The 23335-nt window shown below is 40.3% G+C and overlaps 6 protein-coding genes across 6 annotated transcripts; all 6 read left to right on the top strand.

Annotated features, from left to right (window-relative positions):
* Window positions 1–1819: 1819 nt before the first annotated feature.
* On the top strand, window positions 1820–2224 carry LOC138885542 (uncharacterized). The gene has a single exon (XM_070166502.1). The coding sequence runs from the start codon at window positions 1820–1822 to the stop codon at window positions 2222–2224; it is 405 nt and encodes a 134-aa protein (XP_070022603.1).
* A 132-nt stretch (window positions 2225–2356) lies between these two features.
* On the top strand, window positions 2357–4782 carry LOC138885543 (uncharacterized). Its single transcript, XM_070166503.1, has 2 exons — window positions 2357–3014; window positions 4721–4782. The coding sequence occupies exons 1-2, from the start codon at window positions 2357–2359 to the stop codon at window positions 4780–4782; spliced, it is 720 nt and encodes a 239-aa protein (XP_070022604.1).
* Window positions 4720–14851, top strand: LOC104247079 (DNA repair protein UVH3). Its single transcript, XM_009803024.2, has 15 exons — window positions 4720–4883; window positions 4981–5231; window positions 5726–5895; window positions 6028–6145; window positions 6667–6744; window positions 6864–6917; window positions 7379–7563; window positions 7662–9351; window positions 10981–11175; window positions 11528–11613; window positions 11815–12091; window positions 12186–12322; window positions 12410–12494; window positions 12757–13284; window positions 13985–14851. Exons 1-15 carry the CDS (start codon window positions 4796–4798, stop codon window positions 14672–14674), a joined length of 4632 nt encoding a protein of 1543 aa, XP_009801326.1. The 5' UTR covers window positions 4720–4795; the 3' UTR covers window positions 14675–14851.
* A 2903-nt stretch (window positions 14852–17754) lies between these two features.
* Window positions 17755–18492, top strand: LOC138885545 (uncharacterized). The gene is made up of 2 exons (XM_070166504.1): window positions 17755–17887; window positions 18188–18492. Exons 1-2 carry the CDS (start codon window positions 17755–17757, stop codon window positions 18490–18492), a joined length of 438 nt encoding a protein of 145 aa, XP_070022605.1.
* Window positions 18493–20030: 1538 nt separating this feature from the next.
* On the top strand, window positions 20031–20666 carry LOC104247082 (uncharacterized). The gene has a single exon (XM_009803029.1). It carries the CDS (start codon window positions 20031–20033, stop codon window positions 20664–20666), a length of 636 nt encoding a protein of 211 aa, XP_009801331.1.
* A 1404-nt stretch (window positions 20667–22070) lies between these two features.
* Window positions 22071–22562, top strand: LOC138885546 (uncharacterized). Its single transcript, XM_070166505.1, has one exon. The coding sequence runs from the start codon at window positions 22071–22073 to the stop codon at window positions 22560–22562; it is 492 nt and encodes a 163-aa protein (XP_070022606.1).
* The last annotated feature ends 773 nt before the right edge of the window (window positions 22563–23335 follow it).

Raw genomic sequence — 23335 nt, forward strand, 5'->3', positions numbered from 1 at the left:
GAATTTTGAAGAAGAGACCCAATTCCGACTTTCTTTATTTTTTGCTCTCTTTTCTTCTTTTATTTTTCTAAAACTAAATTATAAAAATACTTAAACTATTATTAAGAACTAAATTAAGTTATAAAAGCGCAAATTAACTCCCAATAATAATTAACGCACAATTAAGTAATAATTAAGCATAAAATTGTATATTCGGACATTAAATGCTAAAAATGCAAACGATACCTATTTTTGTAATTTTTATTTTTTTGTAAAACAAACTTAATTACTAACAATTGTAGAATTAAATCCTACATGCAAAATGCGACATATTTTTTTATTTTTATTAATTTAACAAATAAACATGCACAGACAAACATACAAATAATTACACAAAAATACCACAAAATATCACAAAAATTGCACACCAAGAAAAATTATTTTATTTTTGAATTTTTTGGGAGTAATTCTCATATAGGGCAAAAATCACGTGCTTACAGCTGCCCCTCTTTGCCCGAAGACACGAAGGGTTTTCGTGCAAAGATAAAGCGAGCGATTTTTTGCCCATTCGAGTACTCCGTTGAAGCATTTTTTGAAAAAGATTTGACCGAACCTTTGCTTCAAAGGTTTCCTACATATCCTGGGCTAAATAGGAATCAGGTCAATGTAGTTCGGAAAACTTTGGTAGCTGGGACTACCGTTGGACTGCACTGTTACTACCGGATCGTCGTCGATGGATATCTGAGCGCCGAACACTGCTCTCCCCGTCTCTGCTCATCTCCCCTTCCTTTTCTTTTCTTTTTCTTTTTCTTTTTCTTTTTTTCTTCTTCTATCCCCCCCCCCTAAAAAAAACTGCAAAGATCCCGTATCGGAGCTCCGACGACCTTTCGAGTTTGATCCTTTTCGACAACGGGTTTCCTCTTAAAAAATTGTAAGATTTCTACCTTGCAATTGTTCAGTTTGTTGTACCACGGTAGAACTTAGTGAATTTTGTATAGTTCTCTGCTTTTTCCCTATAATTCCACTACTACTGTCAGGGCTACACCAGTGGTAGCAGTGACAACCCTCATGCTTTTTGGGTCGTGGTATATTTTGTGTTCAGGGAAGTTCGTGAACTTGTCGAAGACAAGTTGGGCGCACAAGTATTAGCAAAGAGGAGCAATCTGAGCGAGCGTCATCAAAGGGCGGTGGGAAGCGGTGCGTGAGCGTATAACTACACCAAGTAAAGCTAGTCAACACAGGTTTGGTTCTCGGGAGTTGGTACCTCCCGTTCTACGGTTTCCCTTTTGGTGTTTAGCTAAATTGTTGTCCCTTTAGTTCACATTAGTTTAATCATTCTACAAGTGTACTTGTAGTGACTTATTTCCTTCTAGTTTGATTCGTTGGCCGTTGGGCACTAGTGGGCCCTCTTTAGATTGGCAGTAGGGGTAAGTGGCTGTAGTCTGGGATGGTAGATTAAGGGCATGTCCTCGTGTGGGGAAGAGTGTGGGGCCAGGGTCAGGGTGTAGGACGGGAGGCAGGGGAGGTAGAAGGGGCAAGGGAGCCTATAGGTTGAGAACCGGGTCATGGAACATAGGTTCGCTGACGAGTAAGTCCATAGAGTTGGCAAAGATCCTCCAGAAGAGGAAGATTAATATAGCGTGTGTCTAGGAGACTAGGTGGGTTGGATCGAGGGCGAGAAACGCGGATTGGTATAAGTTGTGGTACTCTGTAGTCCACAGGGGTAAGAATGGAGTGGGTATCCTGGTTGATAGCCATCTTAGAGAGTCGGTGGTTGAGGTCAGGAGGGTGAATGATAGACTAATGACTATTAAAGTGGTGGCGGGTGAGTGTACTTTAAATGTCGTTAGCGCGTACGCGCCGCAAGTTGGCTTGGATGAGGAGATTAAAAGGCGCTTTTTGGGAGGGGTTGGATGACATCGTTCGTAGCATTCCACCTTCTGAGAGGTTATTCATAGGAGGAGATTTCGATGGTCATATTGGGTCGTCCGCAAGTGGTTATACTGAGGTGCATGGCGGCTTTGGTTTGGGGGAACGAAACGGAGGGGGCACTTCGCTGCTGGACTTTGCCAAGGCATTCGATCTAGTAATTGCAAACTCAAGTTTTCCGAACCGGGAGAAGCATTTGGTTACTTACCAAAGCTCGGCGGCGAAGACTCAGATTGACTATCTCCTCCTCCGGAGATGCGACAAAAGGTGGTGCGAGGATTGCAAAGTTATCCCCGGTGAAACCCTTGCAACGTAACATAGGCTTTTGGTGATGGACATTGGTATTATGATAAAGAGGAAGAAGAGGTCAGTACGAGGCCGCCCGAGGATTAGGTGAGGCACCTTGACTAAGGATAAATCTCAAGAGTTGGTAGGAAGGTTATCGACAATGGGAGCTTGGAGAAGTAGTGGGGACGCAAACACTATGTGGTCGACGACGGCAGACAACATAAGGAAGGCGACGACAGAGGTGTTAGGTATATCTTCTGGACGCACCGGTGGCTACAAAGGAGACTGGTGGTGGAATGCCGGTGTCCAAGGTAAAGTGGAAGCGAAGAAGGCGGCTTACCTGCGACTAGTAGGGAGCACTGGCGAGAAGGAGAAGACAACGAACAAAGAGAGATATATGGTTGCTAGGAAGGAGGCAAAGATGGCAGTAACGGAGGCTAAGGCAGTAGCTTTTGCTCATCTATATGAGGAACTAGGGAACAAAGGCGGGGAGAAGAAGTTATTCCGACTCGCTAAGGTGAGAGAGAGGGCGGCTCGGGATCTGGACCAAGTGAGGTGCATAAAAGATGATGACGACAAAGTTTTGACGGGGGAGGATCAGATTAAAAGGAGATGGCAGTCCTACTTTCATAGACTTCTAAATGAAGAAGGGGATCAGGATATTACACTAGGTGAATTGAGGAATGCAGACAACCCCCATGAATTAAGTTATTGTAGGGACATTGAGGTCGATGAGTTCATGGAGGCAATGCATAAGATGGGGAGGGGCAGAGCTACCGGGCCAGACGAAATTCCGGTTGAACTTTGGAGAAGTGTGGGTAGAGCAGGCTTGGAATATCTTACTGGGTTGTTTAATGATATATTCAAGACTAATAAGATGCCTGAAGAGTGGAGGTGGAGTACAATGGTTCCGTTGTATAAGAACAAAGGTGATATCCAGAGCTGTAACAACTATAGGGGTATCAAATTACTGAGTCATACCATGAAAGTCTGGGAGAGAGTGGTTGAAATGAGAGTGCGAAGGACGATGTCTATTTCAGACAACCAGTTCGGGTTCATGCCAAGGTCTTATGGAGCTGCTTAGAGGCTAAAGGGGTCCCGGTTGCATACATTAGGGTGATTAAAGACATGTATGATGGATCTAAGACTCGGGTTAGAATAGTAGGAGGCGACTCCGAGCATTTTCCGGTTGTTACAGGGTTGCACCAAGGGTCGGCGCTCAACCCTTTCCTATTTTCCCTGGTGATGGATGCCATAACGCACAATATTCAAGGGGAGGTGCCATGGTGCATGCTATTTGCTGATGACATAATCCTAATTGACGAGATCCGACGCGGCGTCAATGAGAGGCTAGAGGTTTGGAGACAGGCCCTTGAGTCTAAAGGGTTCAGATTGAGTAGGATGAAAACGGAATACCTCGAGTGCAAATTTGGGGACGAGGCGACGGACGAGGGAGTAGAAGTGAGGCTTGAATCTCAAGTCATACCTAAGAGGGGTAGTTTCAAGTACCTTGGGTCAGTTATTCAGGGGACCAGGGAGATCGACGAGGATGTCACACACCGTATATGGGTGGGGTGGATGAAGTGGAAGTTAGCGACGGGAGTCCTGTGTGACAAGAAAGTGCTACCGTTACTAAAAGGTAAGTTTTATAGAGCAGTAGTTAGACCTGCCATGTTGTATGGTACCGAGTGTTGGCCGGTTAAGAATCTACACATCCAGAAGATGCAAGTAGCAGAGATGAGGATGTTGAGGTGGATGTGCGGGCATACAAGGATGGATAAGATTAGGAATGAAGATATTCGAGAGAGGGTGGGCGTGACCCCAATAGAGGACAAGATGCGGGAAGCACGACTCAGATGGTTCAGACACATTCAGAGGAGGTGCACTGATGCACCTGTAAGGAGGTGTGAGCGATTGGCGGTGGTGGGTACGAGGAGAGGTAGAGGAAGACCTAAGAAGTATTGGGGAGAGGTGATCAAGCAGGACATGTCGCGACTTAGGATTACTGAGGACATGACCCTAGACAGGAAATTGTGGAGGTCGAACATTAAGGTTGAAGGTTAGGGGGAAGTTGTGAATATCTATACAGCGCACTAGAGTGAGACTAGCCCGTTAGGAGTTAGGCTTAGGATACTACTGGTTAGCTACTGATGCAGGGCTTTATACGCTGGATATTAGTTTACCTTCCATCTCTCTCGTATTTCCTATATTCTCTTATATGGCTGTTATTTTGCTATTTTAATTTCTTTTATGTATGTTATGTATTTTATGTTATTATATTATGAGTCTATCAATAGTACTAATATATCGTCACTTGGTGCTTTCTTGAGCCGAGGGTCTCCTGGAAATAACCTTTTTGCCTCTCGGGGTAGGGGTAAGGTCTGCGCACATACTACCCTCCCCAGACCTCACTTGTGGGATTATACTGGGATGTTGTTGTTGTTGTCTACTTTGTTAAGGAAAAAGACCAAGCTACCCAATTTGCCCCTGCAACGACCAACCGACTTCCCGTTCCATTTTACAGCCTATTTGTATCGACTTGGCGGCAATACTTCAAAATTCTACGCAAAATCTTTGACAGTTTAGTGGACAAACTGAAATGGGTGTTCAAGGTCTCTGGGAGCTCTTGGCCCCCGTCGGCCGCCGCGTGTCCGTTGAAACCCTCGCCGGAAAAAAACTAGCAATCGGTAACCTCAGTTCCTTTAACCCTAACCCTAATTATATCTAGAAAACTCACTGATCATACTTATACTGATTACTGCGTCAAAATTTGTTATTTATCAGATGCAAGCATATGGATTATACAATTTATGAAAGCAATGCGAGATGAAAAGGGGGAGATGGTGCGGAATGCTCATATTTTGGGATTTTTCCGTCGAATTTGCAAGTTACTCTACCTTCGGACCAAGCCAGTCTTTGTATTTGACGGTGGTACGCCTGCCCTCAAGCGTAGAACGGTGATCGCGCGTCGCCGCCAGCGGGAAAATGCTCAAGCCAAGATTAGAAAAACTGCTGAAAAATTGCTCCTTAATCATGTTAGTCCTTCAATTATTTAGAGTTATGTGTTGCGGAGCTAGAATATGTTATATATTACTGTAACATTCTTAAAATTGGTTAAGTTTTTAGATAAGAAATCACACAATTCTTTATGGTATAGGTGTTCTAGTTACTAACACAGTGTTTTCAACGGATTGGGAGCATGTTACAAACCTAACTAAATAAAGGATTCTTCTTTCTCATCTGTTTGATGAGATGGTTATTGAACAATACGTTTGTTGTCTATTCTTGGTGACGTTAGTGCTTTTCATCAATGCTGTCGCGGATAATCATGCAAGCAGATGAGAGAACATGTTTGGTTTACGTGCCAGGCTGTTGATAAAACCACTATTTCCTCGATTTACTGTTTTTCTTTAAATTGGACGTCTTTTGTCTAACTTAGAGTGCATTCAACTTATCAGCATTGTCATAGTGCGGTTAGAATTTGACAATACACATGATGCTGAATAGATTCATCCTTCTCTACTTGCAGCTTAAGGCTATGAGGCTGAAAGAGCTGGCTGTGGATCTGGAGAACCAGAGGAAGCAGAATGATGCAAAGGGTAAAAAGGTTAGCACAGAAGCAACTGGAACTGTGAAGAACGTGGACGAAGGAAATGGCTTGGCTGCAGAGAATTATGATAGGGAAGCACTGGATGAGATGTAAGTTGTAGTAGTCAGTTGTATGATCTTTTTTGTTTTTTTGGATATGTTATGCATTTGTATGATGTTTCCGCTTTCTACTTGAATGTGGACATAAAAGATTCTGACACTCAGTTTGACAAGTTAATTAAGGTTGGCAGCTTCTATTCAAGCAGAGGAAGACTGGAATTTTACTGGTAATGCATCAACATCTTGTGCTGGGGATCATGCTGAAAATGATAACACTGATGAAGACGAAGAGATGATACTGGTTAGCATCAACTGCTTGATGATTTTATTTTCATCTTCACATGTCAAATTCAGATTGTGCATGATGCTAGTGACCAATTCATTTGAGTAGTAAAATGATTGTGACGCTCTTGGTCCCGGTGCACCTTTTAGTTGTGTGCAATAATGGTAACATGTATCACATTTGTTGATGATTCTGCTGCTGGGAATCTGAATAATATTTGCATTAAGAGTCTGCTTTCCTTTATGGCTTAAGGAACGATTAAACTTCTTTTGTATGCACGTATCTGCTTTTATTCAAGTGCATTAATGAGTAAAGAAGTCTTTGTCTTGTTTGGTCCTTACATTGTTAGGAAGGAAATTCTAATTGTTATTTGCTGGTCTAGTAGATGCAAGTATGTGGACTTCATTTTCTATCACAATTTCAATCCGTGGACTTAATTACCTCCATCTAATTGTGATGCTTGTGGTATCTCTTGACGAGTATGAATAGATTTTTGTCTCTTACTAACCATGCCGCCAAACACTTTATGCAATGTGCAGCCATCAATGCAAGGAAAAGTTGATCCTTCTGTTTTAGCTGCTTTACCTCCATCGATGCAGCTTGATCTTCTTGGTCAGGTAAAGGTGTTTCTTTTACATATGGAAGCAGTATCCAGTTAATGGTCCCTCAAAAGGAGACAAAAAAACTCTGGATGCAGAATTTTCTCTCTTTGTTTGATCAATAACTTGTTTGCCAGATGAGGGAGAGATTGATGGCAGAGAACAGACAAAAGTATCAGAAGGTCAAGAAGGTACATCATTAAGCCTGTTTGCACATCAGAACACAATGATTTGTCTTTCTGCAATTGCTTTTTGGGTTTTCAGAGTTCTGTATCTTCTTAAATATGTATATCTCTTTTGTAGCTTAAAGTACATTATTTATAGTTTGTGCACTGGTTTCATGTTTGCAACACAATATCTTAATCTTCAATGCTGGTCCTTGTTTGTGAGTTAGATTAGGTGGATCTTCATGGTGATTTCTTTTAAATGATGTATCTATCATTAAAAAAGTGTTTTTGCCAGGTTGATGGTTTAGTTAGTACATCTTCAAACACTTTCTCGAGCCGTTTTTGGAACTGTGGAGCTTACAACTTTCCCTGTGTTATATTATTGAATTATGTTACTTGTGTTTGCAAGGTTAAGAACTGAATATGTGTTCCTGTGGGTACATTTTCTATTTTTTTCAGTCTAACTCTGTAGATGCATCTCTTAGGCTCCTGAAAAGTTCTCAGAACTGCAAATACAAGCTTATCTGAAAACTGTTGCTTTTCGACGCGAGATAGATGAAGTGCAGAAATCTGCTGCTGGAAAGGGAATAGGTGGTGTGCGGACTAAAAGGATTGCTTCTGAAGCAAATAGGGAATTTATTTTCTCCTCATCTTTTACTGGGGACAAAGAGTAAGTAACGGTCATTTGTTTTGTTCTCGTGATTCTTTTTCCTCTCTTGCTTAAATCATCATCTCCTACTAAAAAAATTACATGTTGGTATTTATTAGTGTCCTTGTGTCTGCTGGGAAAGATCAAACCAGAAAGAAGCCAAGTGAAGTACAAACAGAAAATAGTTTGCCAAATTCTGCGACTGCAAGTGATGCTGCAACAAGGAAATCTAGTGTGCTAGAATCAATCGTGACTGAACCTGGAAGTGCATTTAATGATGACGTGGAGACGTATCTGGATGAGAGGGGTCATCTTCGAGTCAGCAGACTGAGAGCCATGGGTGTTCGCATGACTCGAGATTTACAGAGAAATTTAGATATGATTAAAGAGATTGAGGAAGAGAGTCTATCCAGAAACAAAGATTTTAGTTATGTGCCTGCTATCAATGACACTGCTGTACATTCCCCTGGAAATGTCTCTGATACAATTCCGCAGCTGAACTCATCCAATCCAGATAATGATGGGAAGGCTTGTTCAAACAACAAAAGTGAAGAGTCTGAGTTGAAAAGCGGGACTTCAATTCAGATATCTTTTGAAGATAATTTTGCACATAATTGTGCCAATGATGATGATGATGATGATGATATATTTGCACATTTAGTGGCAGGTGATCCAGCTATGGAATTTTCTATTGATCATTCCCCCTCAAAAAAGCAGTCTCTGGATTCTGCCTCAGATGTTGAGTGGGAGGAAGGATTGATTGAAGAGAAACGTGACTTGCTAAGCAATAACTCTCAAGGGGAAAGCCAGGCTACACTGGAGAAAGATGGCATGGATGATGAGGTTGAAGTAGAATGGGAAGAAGAATGTGTAGATATTTGCAAGGAGCGTTCCTTATTTCCATTTGATTCAAGAAGTGCTTCTAAAGGTGCTTTGGAAGAAGAAGCGGATTATCAGGAAGCAGTAAGGAGGAGTCTTGAGGACTTGAGAGATCATAGATGCATAGATAAATCTCATGAGAATGATATGTCTGAAGAAGCTAGTCAAATGGTTACTCATGGTATAGTTATTGGATCTGATGGTCAAGATAACAATTGTCCAAAGACGCATGAAATTCTTCAACAGAAAGAATTACCATCCGAAATTCAGACTGCACACTTGCATGATACTGTACATGAGACGGATATTGCGGAGGGTAATAACTGTTTGGGAAACCAGTTAGGGGAACAATTTCAAGCTAATTCTGGTTATAGAAATATGCAGATTGAAGAAGTAACCAATCAAGCTGACAGAACTTTGCATTGTGATATACGTATGGGACCGACTGATCCTCTTGATGGGTCAGAGGTTAGAATGATTAGGAATAAGATAGCTGATACCACTGTTGAGGTTTCGAGCAACGGAAAAAGTGCGTCAGATGTTACTTCTATAGAACAAGCAAGATTTAACGAATTGCCGAATGCAAGAACCTCTGATGCTCAACAATATGAAGCTGGAGCTGCCTCACATCATTATACACACGAATCGACAGAACTCGCCAAAGCTTTCACGGAGGGTTTTATAAGTGATGCAAATAGTGCACAAAAACTAGATGAGGAAGGTACTTGTGATGACCCATTATTGGAAGGGAAGGATCTCTTTGGCAATTTGGATTCTGCAGGTAGCAAAGAAGATCAAAAGGTTATGATGGCTAGTTTGGAGGAGGAGATGGATGTGTTGGATAAAGAGCGTGAAAAACTTGGAGATGAGCAGAGAAAGCTTGAGCGTAATGCAGAATCTGTAAGCTCTGAAATGTTTGCAGAGTGCCAGGTAGGTTTTAGATGATATTTATTTTTTCTGATGCAACTTTAGACCTAATTTATTTCCAAATATCAAATTTTAGTAGTTGGAAGCTGTTTGTGCACTAGAGAGCAGGTGTTTCGTGGCGTTTTATCTGGTTTCCCACAATTTGCTGGTCTGCGTGTGATTACAAATTGATTCTCAGTGACCCCAGTTTAATTTTGTTATTGCCATGCCATACAGCATGTTCTGTCTCGAGTTACATTCACACTTTTTGGGTGTAAAGGTTCTAGGCTAAGATCATGCCTTTAGCCAGATGCAGACCCACGTTAGGCACAGGGGGGTCACCCACACCCCATAACTTTGGGAAAAATTCCATGTGATTCCTTAAAAACTCTTATAGTATAATTTACATGTACCCTCATCAACAAACGGTTGCTGGGGGACACTGGTTGAGTGGGTTGCCTAAAAATTCCATGTGTTCTTCGTGACCCAGGTTCTAATCTTTACTGCAGCAACTTTCTTATTTGACTTCTTACATTCATTTCCCATTTTTCCATGTGTAATAATAACTGTAGCGGTTTTTTTATTTTGTGAGTACTTCTTACATTCATTTCCCATTTTTAGCTTAAAGTCCATCCCTCAAAATCTCAAAACCCAATTCTCTTTCCACATTAAAAACATAAACCTTTGCCCAGTTACCCTAGCCCCTAAGATACTTTTGCTCCTGCTGCAAAACTCTCAAGAAATTGAAATGGCCAAAAAGTTCAATTTAAAGTTGGTTCCTTTGATTCCAATCACACTCCACTAATCTTTCGTTGCAAATGATTGACACAAACATGACCGTATCTAGCCCTTCGGCAATAACGAACCCATTACTTTTAGCATAGCAGTAATATATATTTCAAACTCACTAACATTTGAACAAATATTAAATTTGAAACCATAATTCTAAAAATACAATGAGTTCAATGCTAAAAACTCGGTAGCTAGTATTGGCATTAGTGGTGCCCCCGACGCCTTGAAATCTTGGGTCCGCCTATGCTTTTAGCTGTAATTTTTCTAGGCTAAGATCATTCTTTGTATTGGACTATCTCATCTTATTTAAATCACATAATCAATTGGTGTATGCTGGTTAGTTTATTAACTTGACATCCCATTACGTGTGATTGTTTTTTTCTTAGTGACCTTGTGAACGTTACAAAGTTAGAAACCTGCATGCTTAGGGGCTTAGGCTTATTATCTTTGTAAAAACTCTTTTAACCCTTTTCCCCTTCTATTTCCTATTCCACTTACTGATCCGAAGTCATCTTTGTTCTTTATGTCTTTATTCCTTTTTCTAAATAACCATGGTGTTCGAGTCAGCTTGCGCGCATCTCGACTAATTCCACGAGATACCTGTTACCTCCCACCAACAACAGGTACCAGGTACGGTAGGTAGCTTTATCCACCAAGGTGTGGACAGATAGGAAGAGTTCACTTAGTGTTTTTTGTCTCCATTGGGATTTGAACGTGAGACTTCATGGTTCTCAAACCACTTCATTAACCACTAGGTCACACCTTGGGTGCATGTACTTGATTCCTTTTCTCTGATGTTTCATGGTGATACAATATTACTGTTAGTTCAATTCATCTCATTTACATCTTTCTCTATGTCAGGAGTTGCTTCAAATGTTTGGCTTGCCATATATAATAGCTCCGATGGAAGCTGAAGCTCAGTGTGCTTACATGGAGCTTACAAATCTTGTTGATGGTGTGGTTACTGATGACTCTGATGCGTTCTTGTTTGGTGCTCGAAATGTATACAAGAACATATTTGATGATCGCAAATATGTGGAGACATACTTTATGAAGGTTCATCAATTCACCGTGTCCTGGATTCTCTTCTTTCCGTTAAGTTTGTCTTTCTGCAAGCTAGGTTTCTACAACTACACCTTTTTAGGGTTTTCAAAATAATAATCAAAAACTTTGTTTACCTCCACTGCAATGGTTAAATGATGCTTGTAGTAAGAGCTATTGTTTTTCTTTTTGTGATCACTATCACCCCCCCCCCCCCCCCAAAAAAAAAAAAAAAAAGAGAGAAAGGAAAGAAAAAGGTTTTGAGGTTGGTGGTACACTGCGGGGTCAATGTCTCATTTCTGAGAGAATATTGTAGTTTCCTTTCATTTATAGTGCCTGTGGTTGATGCCATATCTGCTGTTTATAGGATGTGGAGAACGAGCTTGGGTTGGATAGAGAAAAATTAATTCGTACGGCATTATTCCTTGGGAGCGATTATACTGAAGGAGTGAGGTAAGCCTGCTTTTGTGGCTCTTTTACAGAGTGCCATATCCTGCTAACAGATGTATCTGCCTCTCTTTTTTACTACATCAATTACTCTTGTTTGCACATTCTCATCAAGGAACTATAGATACTACAGTTCTTATATGTGGAGCAACTTTGCTTTGTGAGATATGCAGAAGTCCTGATCCATTTTTTTTTGCCATGGTGCAGTGGGATTGGTATTGTTAATGCCATTGAAGTTCTAAATGCATTTCCTGAGGAAGACGGTCTTCAGAAATTTCGGGAGTGGGTGGAATCGCCAGATCCATCCATTCTTGGGGGGCTTGATGCACAGGCAGGTTCCAGCACTAGGAAGAGAGGGAGTGAAGTTGGTGATCCAGATATGAGTTGCTCAAGAAGCAATGTGGAAGGCAATTCCGCATCTGATGAAAATGTCAAGTCTGAGGATAGAGTTCAAAAGTTGAAGCAGATTTTCATGAATAAACATGTAAAACATTGTGTCCTTTTGCTTCAAATCTATTGTCTATTTGATTGGAAAAGCATGATCTTACTCTTTCTTTATATTGGCACCATGTTCACAGAGAAATATTAGTAAAAACTGGCATATTCCTTCCTCGTTTCCGAGTGATGCTGTGATTTCAGCATATGCTTCTCCACGGGTTGACAAGTCAACAGAGCCTTTTGCATGGGGGAAGCCTGATGTTTCTGTGCTTCGCAAGTGAGTTGTATTTGATTTTTTCTTCTAATGGTCTAGTGAGGACTTGGGATTTATATATGACTCTGAATGAACATTTGTTTGTTGCAGAGTTTGTTGGGAGAAATTCGGTTGGAGCAGCCAGAAGGCAGATGAATTGCTAGTATCGGTTCTGAAAGAGTACAACAAACATGAGGTTGATCCTTTTTCATCTTCCCCTACCTGTCACCAAAATTTAAAAGAAAATGGATATACACACTAAGCACGTCAATTGGCATGTCTCTTTTGAAGTAAAGGAATGACTTCTATGATAATACAAACATGAATTGACCACTTCTATTGTTTCTTGTGTGCTCTGCTCTTATTGTTTTCTCATTTTGTGTTAATTTGTCTGATTGGAAAAAGAGGAAGCTGATGCAGAACTTTTCTCTCAATGTTCCTTTGTTTACTTGATGTAGACACAACTTCGACTGGAAGCCTTCTACACTTTCAATGAGAGATTTGCAAAAATTCGTAGCAAGAGGATAAAAAAGGCTGTTAAACTTATGACAGGAAACAAATCCATGAATTTAATGGATGCAAGTGTACAAGATGCTCCTGAAAACTTAAAAAAAAGAGAATTAAAATTTAATAATGTGGAGGAGGAAAAGATAGAGGATCCTTTGACGGGACTAGAGTCGGCTGGTGCTGATTATGAGGAGACAAAAACAAAAAGATCAGTTGGAAAGCAGTCAAGAAAAAGGAAAGGAGAGCATTTGCAGCCTGAACATTTGGAACCACCAGAGGGATCAGGAAGCAAGCAAAACACCAATAAGAAATCAAGTGGTAGTATAAGAGGAGGAAGGAAAACAGCTCGATCTGTGGGGAAGGCAAGTAAGAAATCCTGTTCCAGATCCTTCAAAACAAGCTCCGAGGGGGAAAAAGATAGTGATATAGAGCAACAATCACAAATTGAGAAGCTTGAAAAGCCAAAGCAAGCAAGAAGAGTAAGTCCTTTTTCCTTGCAACACTAATTGTATTTTAAACTCTTCATGACTGCACCTTTTTAGTGAAATTGAAAAACATTAATACTATCTGTCCAGATCTCATTGAGATGCTATATATTGAGATAGTATAGGGCAGATACTCATTGCACTGGTGCTAATGTCAAGTCACCTTTGCCTTGTTTAGTGTTTCCCTAACCTCTACTTAATTCCTATGTTTCTGAGAATTCTAGAAAGAATTAGAGCTGAATTATTCCATTCTCACAGGTCTCAAGAGTTTCCAAGCTGCTTCTGCAAGTCCTAGCTTTATGTTTATGATATTTTGCTTCTGCGAATCCTATATTTATGGTGTTTATAAATTATAATGTTTTTTTACATGTGATGTATGAAAAATTACTCATGGTTCATATTGCATGTGAAAACTGTTGATGATAGTGGTTTGATTGCATGTCGTCTTAAATTCTTGCTTCATTTTGCTATCTCGAGAATTTGCAATTTCAAAATTCTCTTCAGGTGTCATTGCTAGTATATGCACGTATTTTGAAACAATATCCACATACTTTTAAACTAAATGACCGAGTACTTGTCACTTTGTACATATTCATGGTTCAAGGGAAAATGTCAGTTTCTTTTGTGTTTTACTTGAGACCTCCAGTTCATGACTTTTAATATTCTTTCCGTTTCGTTCTAATTGAAATTTCAGTCAGAGCGTCATCGGAAAATAGTAAATTACAGTGAGGGAAGAGATGATGAGTCTGATAAAGTTGACAAAGATGATGGAGATTCTACTACTGACAAGTTGGAAAGGAGAGAATCCGGAGCAGATGTGGGCATAGTTGAGCGTTGTCCTGATGATTCTAGCAACATGACCGAGAATGATGTAAGTAATGATTACTGTCCACAAGGACTGTCAAACCCTGAAACAAGTGCTGATGTCAACACGGGTGGGGCAGAAATGGAATCCGCTGTTCAGCCAAGTTTTGGTGAAATGGACGATCCTGTTCCTGGGGATCTTTTGTCTAAGGAGTACCTTAAAATGGGGGGTGGGTTTTGCTTAGAGGAAGATGATGGAGATATGGAGCATGAGATAAATGCGTCTAGTCCTATCCTATCAGTTGGTTGTTCTGATATTAATAATTCCTCTCAGCTTTTGGGAAATGAGATTTGTGGTAATGCTTCAAATCAGTTTGTTTCTAGCCCCTCGACGAATAAAAAGCAATGTGATGCAAGGATAGGTGCATCTGAAAACGAGCAAGATTTAGACAACACGACTAATAGTACTTGTCAAAAGGTATCAGCGCACCAAGAAAATATGGAGGACAATGATTATGTTTCCGGTTCGGTGTTTCTTCGTGCAATGCCAAATTTGAGGAAGCGGAAGAAGAATAGCTGACGGTGTCCGTGCTGCTGTAGGGTAATCCTTGTATATGAAGTAGCTTAGCATGTTCCTGTTCACGTTTCGCATTAGATGCCTGCGACTCGTGGGACTTCACACCTTGTATAATTTTTGTATAAGCAAATTAATTATTAACTCCATCCTTCTTGCAACAGTTAAGTTTGCGAGCTTGCATACCCTGTGCTTACTGCTTAGTGATGAGCTAACATGGATTCATGAGCAAAAAACAAAGTGTCCATATGCATGAGTTGTGGTTTGCAGCTGAATAACTTGGGTTGTTATGACATATGGCCGATTTTTTCTTATGAATTGCTAGAACATGAATAACTTCTTCAGCTAACCCTAGGAGTAAGAAGAACTAAAGAATTGAGGGGGGTAGTTTTTCTCATAGTGTAACATATTAGTCAAATGCGTTGGTTATAGCTGACAGAACCGTGATGAGGACCTCTTCCAAGTGGTCACCCTACATGAAAAGCTATAAAAAAACGAAGGCTTATGTTGGGACATGCGTCGATCTACCAAAATCTACTTGGAACAAAAAGATTGAAGAAGTTTATAGTTCGTTTTCTTTTGCATTCTGAGATTTATTTGATGAAAGGTAGTTTCCTGTTGTATAATGATAGTGATAATTCATATACTTGGTTGATACGAACTAGATGTAATTAAGGCAGGACAGTAGTTACTTCTTGGTGTAAGGTTTTCTGTTGTATGTTAAGGAGGTTTGGGGGTGTTGGTGGGACGAATGCTCCACTCCACCACTGGTCTGCCGAAAAATCAACGTAACCAATCCTAGTGTTTTATATTAAACGAATGAATGCAAAATGTATTTTTTTGTACAGAAAGCTATCACTTACTTATTATTAAGTGATTTGTATTTTCACTTTAATTTATATTTTTTACAGTTAAAACTTTTAGTCTGGTGCAAAATACTTGGTGCGCACAAGTAATTTTACTCTGCTCGTGTGGTAATGTGGTGGGTACAGTATTGAGGATAAATCTTACAAGGGACAAAGTTGTGCAGAATTATAATAATATTCATCGCACTTTGGATGGTGCAAAAACTCCTCAAGCATGAAGATTACATAGTCGCTAACAGAATTATGAAAGCCAATATTGGACAATGTTTTGGATGCAGACAAAAGATTTACTTGTGAAATACAACTTAATCTCATATATATAGTGGCAAAGCAAGAGCAACGGAGGACTGAGGTCAAAAGGGCTTGGTGATAAACTAATCAGCACCAGGTTGGTGGGTGTAGTAATTAATTAAACCTATATATATTAAACATATTCGATTTTAAATAATGCAGCGTAAAAGATTCTAGCGTTCTTCCAATATACATGCAAGGTGTAAGTTACATAAATGCAATTTTTCTTAATAAATTTTATGCTGATCGTGTAACACTGATTTTATTTTATTTTAGATATCGAGTGCATATAAAATTCTATTGTAAGCTTAGACTGAGTGTTCAGTAAGTAATTTGCTTACTATTAGTCGATAAGAAATTGTAAATGGAAGAGTTTATAATTAAGAGCAACTCAATATTAATTTTCCTTGTTAATACGCTTAGACTACTGTTATTATTGCTACGTGAAGAAGCTTGAACTCATACCCTTCCTCGTAAGGTGGGGAGTCTATAGCTACCGATAGCTTAGCAATCTCAGCCTTAGAGTTAGTGTTCCTTGGTTTTGGTTATTTTTGTTGTTGTGTGACAATATTTTAAAGACTTTGTTGACAATTGTCATAATCAAAGTCAAGTGATATCCCTTCTAGAAGTCATTAGAAAGGTGACAAAATGTCTTGATAAAGTGGCAAATTTCATCGGCCACTTTCTTGTCATGCACAACAAGTCTTCATGCAAATGAAGCTATAAATAATCATTACCAATCACTCCTTTCTAATCAATTATCATCAGCAAGACAAAAAGAAATCCTTCTTATCTTTCCTTCTAATTTCATTATTCACCAATTTCCCTTTGTTGTCTTTCTTTTTGGTAGTTTAACTTCTCTTGTTCCCCTCTTTTAAATAGTTGGGTTTGTAATATTTAATTTTGCTGATTCCTGTATCCTCTAAACAAATAGAGATGTGCTTGTTTAGTCCTGGGGAGACATTTCACATTGCTGAAATAATTTCTTAGGACAGTACCAAACACGACTCAAACAATTTGTGTATCTGCTTACAAATAATATTGAAGCAGTGTTATTATTGAAATTCTTGCTCTCAATCACTAAAGGTCGATCTAGCTCTAGAGTCAAATTAAGCTTATTGTATATAACGCTTATTTGGTTGAAGAAATTTTTTCAGTTTGACCCAATAATAGTAATTGACTTGTAATCACAGTTAACAATCTTTGATAGTGTACAATATCTTTACATTGTCGGTATAACTTAAATCCTATATTTTTAGTAAAAGAGAAACTCTAGAAGAATCGTTCGATCAAAAATTTCACCCGAGCAAAGGCCTAAAAAGCGAGCTTAGGGGGAAACGGAAAATTTGCACAAATAGGACTATTTGAGGCTGCTTTTTAAATTTTCTTTATCGTTTAAAAAATTTGTGAAAAAATAGCTTTGCCACTATATATCTAGAAGAATAAAATATCACGCTTTCACAAATTATGGGAAGCAGGACATAATTTTGATACAAATTGATCACATTTTGCTTATCGTCTTGTTCACAAGTTATGCAAGGTGGGATTTATTAGATGAGCAAAACTGTAAAGGACGTAGGTTAATCATAGTTGCTTAATTATAATTAGCTAAGTTAACTATAGTTGACGTATTAGTTAATGTGTTAGTTAGTGGATTACAACTGTCATTTAGGTGGTTAGTGAGTTAGTTAAAACATTGTAAATGCTTCTTCTTATTCACGCTGTATAGCAATAAACAGAGCCTTGTTCTTCTCCAAACTCTCTCGATTCTTCATCTTTAATTTCTTCTTCTTAGCTTTGAATGATTGATAAATTCTTCATGGTATTAGAGCCACACTAATCAAGTGATTCTAGGGAATTTCTTCGCGGAATTGAAGATAGTTCGAGAGAATCTACTCAAGTTTCGAACCCTAATGCTACAATTTTTCAATGACAATTTCTGAGAATCTGGCTGAAAACGAGAATAATGGAGATAATACGAGCATGGAGCAGTACCAAGCTCAATTGCTTTGGATCACAGTCATCATCTTTACTTGCATGCGTCTGATGGTCCAGGATCCATGTCGGTGGGACTCATTTTGACATGTACGAAAAATTACTCTCTTTTGAGTCGTGCGATGAAAGTAGCACTATTAGGTAAGAATAAATTGTGTTTAGTTGATGGATCGACATCGAAGGATGCAATCGTGACCTCATGGCTTATGAGCAATGTGAGCAGGGATTTGGTAACATGAGTATTATTTTCTTCGAATGCACAAAAAGGTATGAGCTGCTTTCAAGGAGAGATTTGACAAAGTAAACGTATCGAGGCTGTATTACTTGCACAAGGAAATATTTACCTTAACACTGGGGATTTCATTAGTATCGACCTATTTTACCAAGCTAAAAGATCTCTGGGCAGAATATGATTCGATACTGCCACCGCCTCCATCAGCTACTGAGTATATTAAGCAACTGGAGTATCAACTATTGCTGCAATTTTTGATGGGATTGAATGATAGTTTTGAGCAAGCAAGGAGCCAAATTCTGTTGATGCCAACTTTGCCATCCATAGACAAGGCTTATGCTATGGTGGTTCAGGAAGAAAGCAAGAAATCGATTACTGGTGGTAGTTATGGACATAATGATCCTACTGCCATGTTTATTGCTCATTCTACAACTAGATAAAAAAGGAACTATAGTTTAGAATGTGATTTCTGTCATTTGAAAGGCCACACTAGAAATAAATGTTATAAATTGATGAAATGTACCAGCCTTTAAGTTCGATCTTATGTCAGTTTCTAAGGTGACTGAGCATCTCAAATGCAGTGTTACTTTCTTTCCTAAATGTTGTGTGTTTCAGGATCTCTTGTCTGGGAGGGTGAAGGAGATGGGTAGAAAGGAAGAAGGTCTGTGCATATTATCAACAACATTAGGAAAACAATAAATACAGCATTTGTAGCAACTAGTAGAGGAGGCATGAAGATATGGCATAAAAGAACAGGATATGTTCCAGTTCAAGTTCTCAGAAGGATTCCTAGTATACAACACTGTATACGGTAAAATCGGAGGGTCCAATTTTCTATTGTTGTGATGCCTCGCAAGCATATTTCACAGGTTCGAGACTATGGTCTAGGTTCACCCTCGAGGGTTATCGACGTTCGACCTCGGGGCAACACAGACCAATGGCTATGATGAAAAGTGGGGAGTTCCCAAGGCACATAACTGGAGCTGACAAAGTCTAGTGAGCTAAGTTCAGACTCGAATCATGACATCAACTAGCTGTCTCATCTCCATATCTTTGTAATAAACGAATTTGTACTATGTTGGGATTTCCCCTCATATATAAAAGAGATCCTTGTCATTTTGTAGTCACCTGTTGCTCAATACAAAACACTCAAGAACATTCTCTCTGCTCTCTAACACATTCTTCCGACCTCTTTACTTGCATTTATTGTTCATATTCATTGTGTGCTATTTATTGCTTATTATTAGCCATAAAGAGCTGTCATTGATTTATTTATAACTGTTAGGCTCCATCGACTACCCCTGGCGGGGCATTAGACTCGACCCAGAGGGCCCTCGAGGCCCTGATCGACCGCCATTTGGTTTGGTTAATGTCTTGTCTTAAGCTCATATCTTGACTCCAAGTACCTCACTTAGAATCTATTGCTCTAACAACTAGCATAAAAATAGATCACGTATTTTTAGAATCACATAATCAAATTTAATTGTTATTACCATTTTCACGGTAAATAGTTTGGCGCCCACCGTGGGGCTAAAAATAATAGTGATTATTTTCTTGTTGGCTTTACTATGTAACGCAAGTTATCTTTCACACTTTTTCTTGTCCAAGATCTTTGATTTCAGGTCAAAATGCCTAAACCAGTTGACGTACCTAAAAATAACAGCTTAAAAAACTATGGAAATGGCGGTATGATTATTTCAGGTATGGGTGTGCCACCGCAAAACCCTGGGAGCACGCCAGAGCCGATTCCTAAGGGTACGACCTTGTGCGACGCTCAATACATTAGCGCCAGTCCTCACATCAACAAAGGAGCACGTTGAGAGATTCAACGGGAAACTCGGAAAAATCTACCTAGGAAAAAAGAAATATTTCTCGGCATATCGTTCATATGATTATCGGGGGGACCGACATTCCCCAAGGACCCGTGATCAAAAGGATAAAAATATACACTGCAATAAAAAGGCCGATACGAGACCGCATGACCGAAGACACCATTGCATTTAGCGAGGAGGATCTCAAGACCTTGACAGAACCACACAATGACGCACTGGTAATTTCATTTCTTTTAAGTAACATTCGAATTAAACGTGTGCTCGTGGATCCAGGCAGCTCGGCCAACGTAATCAGGTCAAAGGTGGTAGAACAGCTTGGGTTGCTCGATCAGATCGTACTCGCATCCCGGATCCTCCACGGCTTCAACATGGCCGGTGAAGTAACGAAAGGGGAGATCGCCCTCCCAGTTGACATGTCCGGTACAGCTCAGAACACCAAGTTCCACGTCATCAGCGATGACATGATGTACAATGCATTGCTTGGCAGGCTATGGATACACAACATGAGGGAAGTGCCATCAACTCTGCACCAGATGATGAAGTTTCCAACAAAGGATGGCATAACGACCATATATGGAGAACAACATGCGGTAAAAGAAATGTTCGCGGTTTACCAGGAAGCGCCTAATCCTATACACTCTACCTCGGATGAGTCTGGGAGTGTACAGAACCCCGAGGATGATGAAGAAGATTTCCTCGCTCCTCGAACTTTTGTTGCCCCCGAAGAATCAGATGCAACGAAATCGACAATTGAAGAACTGGAGCAAGCTGTTTTGATCTAGCATCTCCCAGATTGAAAGGTATACCTGGGAACAGGATTAACCCCTGAACTCAGGAAAAAACTCATTCAATTCCTTATTAATAACATTGACTATTTCGCTTGGTCCAACTTAGATATGACAGGAATCCTGTCGGAAATAACCACCCACCGATTAAGTGTCGACCCCATGTTCAAACCGGTGAAGCAAAAATGAAGACCCCAGTTTGAAGTAAAACACGTGTTCATCAAGGATGAGGTAACGAAACTCCTTAAAATAAGGTCTATTAGAGAGGTAAAGTACCCCGAATGGCAGGCCAACATAGTAGTAGTGCCCAAAAAGGGAAATAAGTTAAAAATGTTCGTAGATATAAAGACTTAAATAAGGCGTGCCCCAAGGATTCGTTCCCATTTCCTAACATTGATCGTCTGCTCGATGCAACGGATGGCCACGAGACCCTCACCTTTCTCGACTCCTACTCAGGGTATAATCAAATTCAGATGAACCCCGAGGATAGGGAAAAGACTTCGTTCATCACGAAGTATGGTACCTACTAATGGAATGCCCGTTGGGCTGAAAACCGCAGGGGCTACATACCAACACCTAGTTAATAAAATGTTCAAGCATTAAATAGGCAAATCCATGGAAGTTTATACTGATGACATGCTAGTTAAGTCCCTGCTCGTAGAGGATCATTTGACTCATTTGCAGGAAACATTCGACATCCTCAGAAGTTACAACATGAAGCTTAACCCCAAGAAATGTGCCTTCAGAGTGGGTTAAGGCAAATTCTTAGGCTTCATGGTATCGAACAGGGGATCAAGATCAACCCCAACAAAATTAAGGTCATCGAAGAAATCACGGTGATAAATAATGTAAAGGCCGTGCAACGACTGACAGGGCGGATAACGCCTCTAGGCAGATTCATATCAAGGTCGTCAGACATGAGTCATCATTTCTTCTCTTTACTCAAAAAGAAAAACAACTTCGAGTGGACTCCAGAATTCCAACACGCTTTGGAGGAATTGAAACGATATCTAACTAGCCCGCCTTTGCTCCACACGCCAAAAGAGGATGAGATGTTGTATCTATACCTGACTGTATTCGATATAGCGGTAAGCGGTGTGCTGGTTTGAGAGGAGAAAGATACGCAATTCCCTGTCTATTATGTAAGTCGGACCCTAGGGGATGCCGAAACCAGGTATCCGCACCTAGAAAAATTAGCTCATGCGTAATAAGCGCATCACAAAAATTGAAACCTTATTTTCAATGACACCGTATTTGTGTTTTAACATTTACCCTCTCCGAAGCGTATTGCATAAGCCCGAATTATCGGGCCGATTGGCCAAATGGGCCATTGAACTCGGGGGGTATGATATCGAGTATCAACCCCGAACGACCATCAAGTCCCAGATTCTAGCAGACTTCATGGCCGACTTCTCACCCTCCCTCGTGCCCGAGGTAGAAAAGGAACTTTTACTAAAATCAGGCACATCTTCCGGGGTATGGACCTTGTTAACTGATAGCGCCACAAACGTGAGAGGATCCGAACTCAGTATAGTCCTGAAGCCGCCTACGGGTGGCATAATCAGGCAATCTATAAAAACCGCAAGATTGACTAACAACAAAGCCGAGTATGAGGCTATGATTGCAGGTCTGGAATTGGCCAAAAGCCTGGGAGCTGATATCGTCGAAGCAAAATGCGATTCACTCTTGGTAGTAAACCAGATAAATGGGAGCTACAAGGTCCGAGAAGACAGGATGCAAAGGTATTTGGACAAAATCCAAGTCACATTACGCCGTTTCAAAGAATGGACCTTGGTCCACGTACCTCGGGAGCAGAACAGCGAGGCCGATGCCCTCGCAAACCTGGGATCATCTATTGAAGAAGATGACCTGCTCCCTAGGGCTGTTATTTAGCTGTCCAAATTAGTGATCGAGGAAGGTCATGCCGAGATTAATTTTACTTGCCTAATACGGTACTGGAGAAATAAATATATTGACTATCTGAAAGATGGAAAATTACCGACAGATCCAAAGGAATTAAGGGACCTGCGAACCAAAGTAGCCCGGTTCTCGCTCGACGAAAACGGGACTCTGTACAAAAGAACTTTTGATGGCCCACTAGCAGTATGCCTGGGGCCAGGAGAAACAGATTATGTACTCCAAGAGATTCACAAGGGTACTTGCGAAAATCACTCCGGCGCCGATTCCTTAGTCCGAAAGGTGATCAGGGCAGGCTACTACTGGGACAACATGGAAAAAGACACTAAGGAATTCATCCGAAAGTGCGACAAATGCCAGAGATTTGCCCCTATGATTCACCAACCTGGAGAACAACTACATTCGGTCTTATCGCCATGACCATTCATGAAATGGGGAATGGACATCGTCGGACCTCTACTAACGGCACCAGGTAAAGTTAAATTCATTTTATTTATGACTGACTATTTCTCAAAATGGGTGGAAGTGCAGGCCTTCGAAAAGATTAGATAAAAAGAAGTCATTGACTTCATCTGGGATCACATTATATGCCGATTTGGGATTCCTTCCGAGATAACATGCGACAATGGGAGGCAGTTCATCAGAAGTAAAGTAACACAGTTCCTCGAGGATCACAAAATCAAGAGAATCTTGTCGACGCCATACCATCCATGTGCAAATGGCCAGGCTGAATCCACAAACAAAACCAT

The sequence above is a fragment of the Nicotiana sylvestris genome, chromosome 2, assembly GCF_000393655.2.
Source record: "Nicotiana sylvestris chromosome 2, ASM39365v2, whole genome shotgun sequence".
Lineage (NCBI taxonomy): Eukaryota > Viridiplantae > Streptophyta > Magnoliopsida > Solanales > Solanaceae > Nicotiana > Nicotiana sylvestris.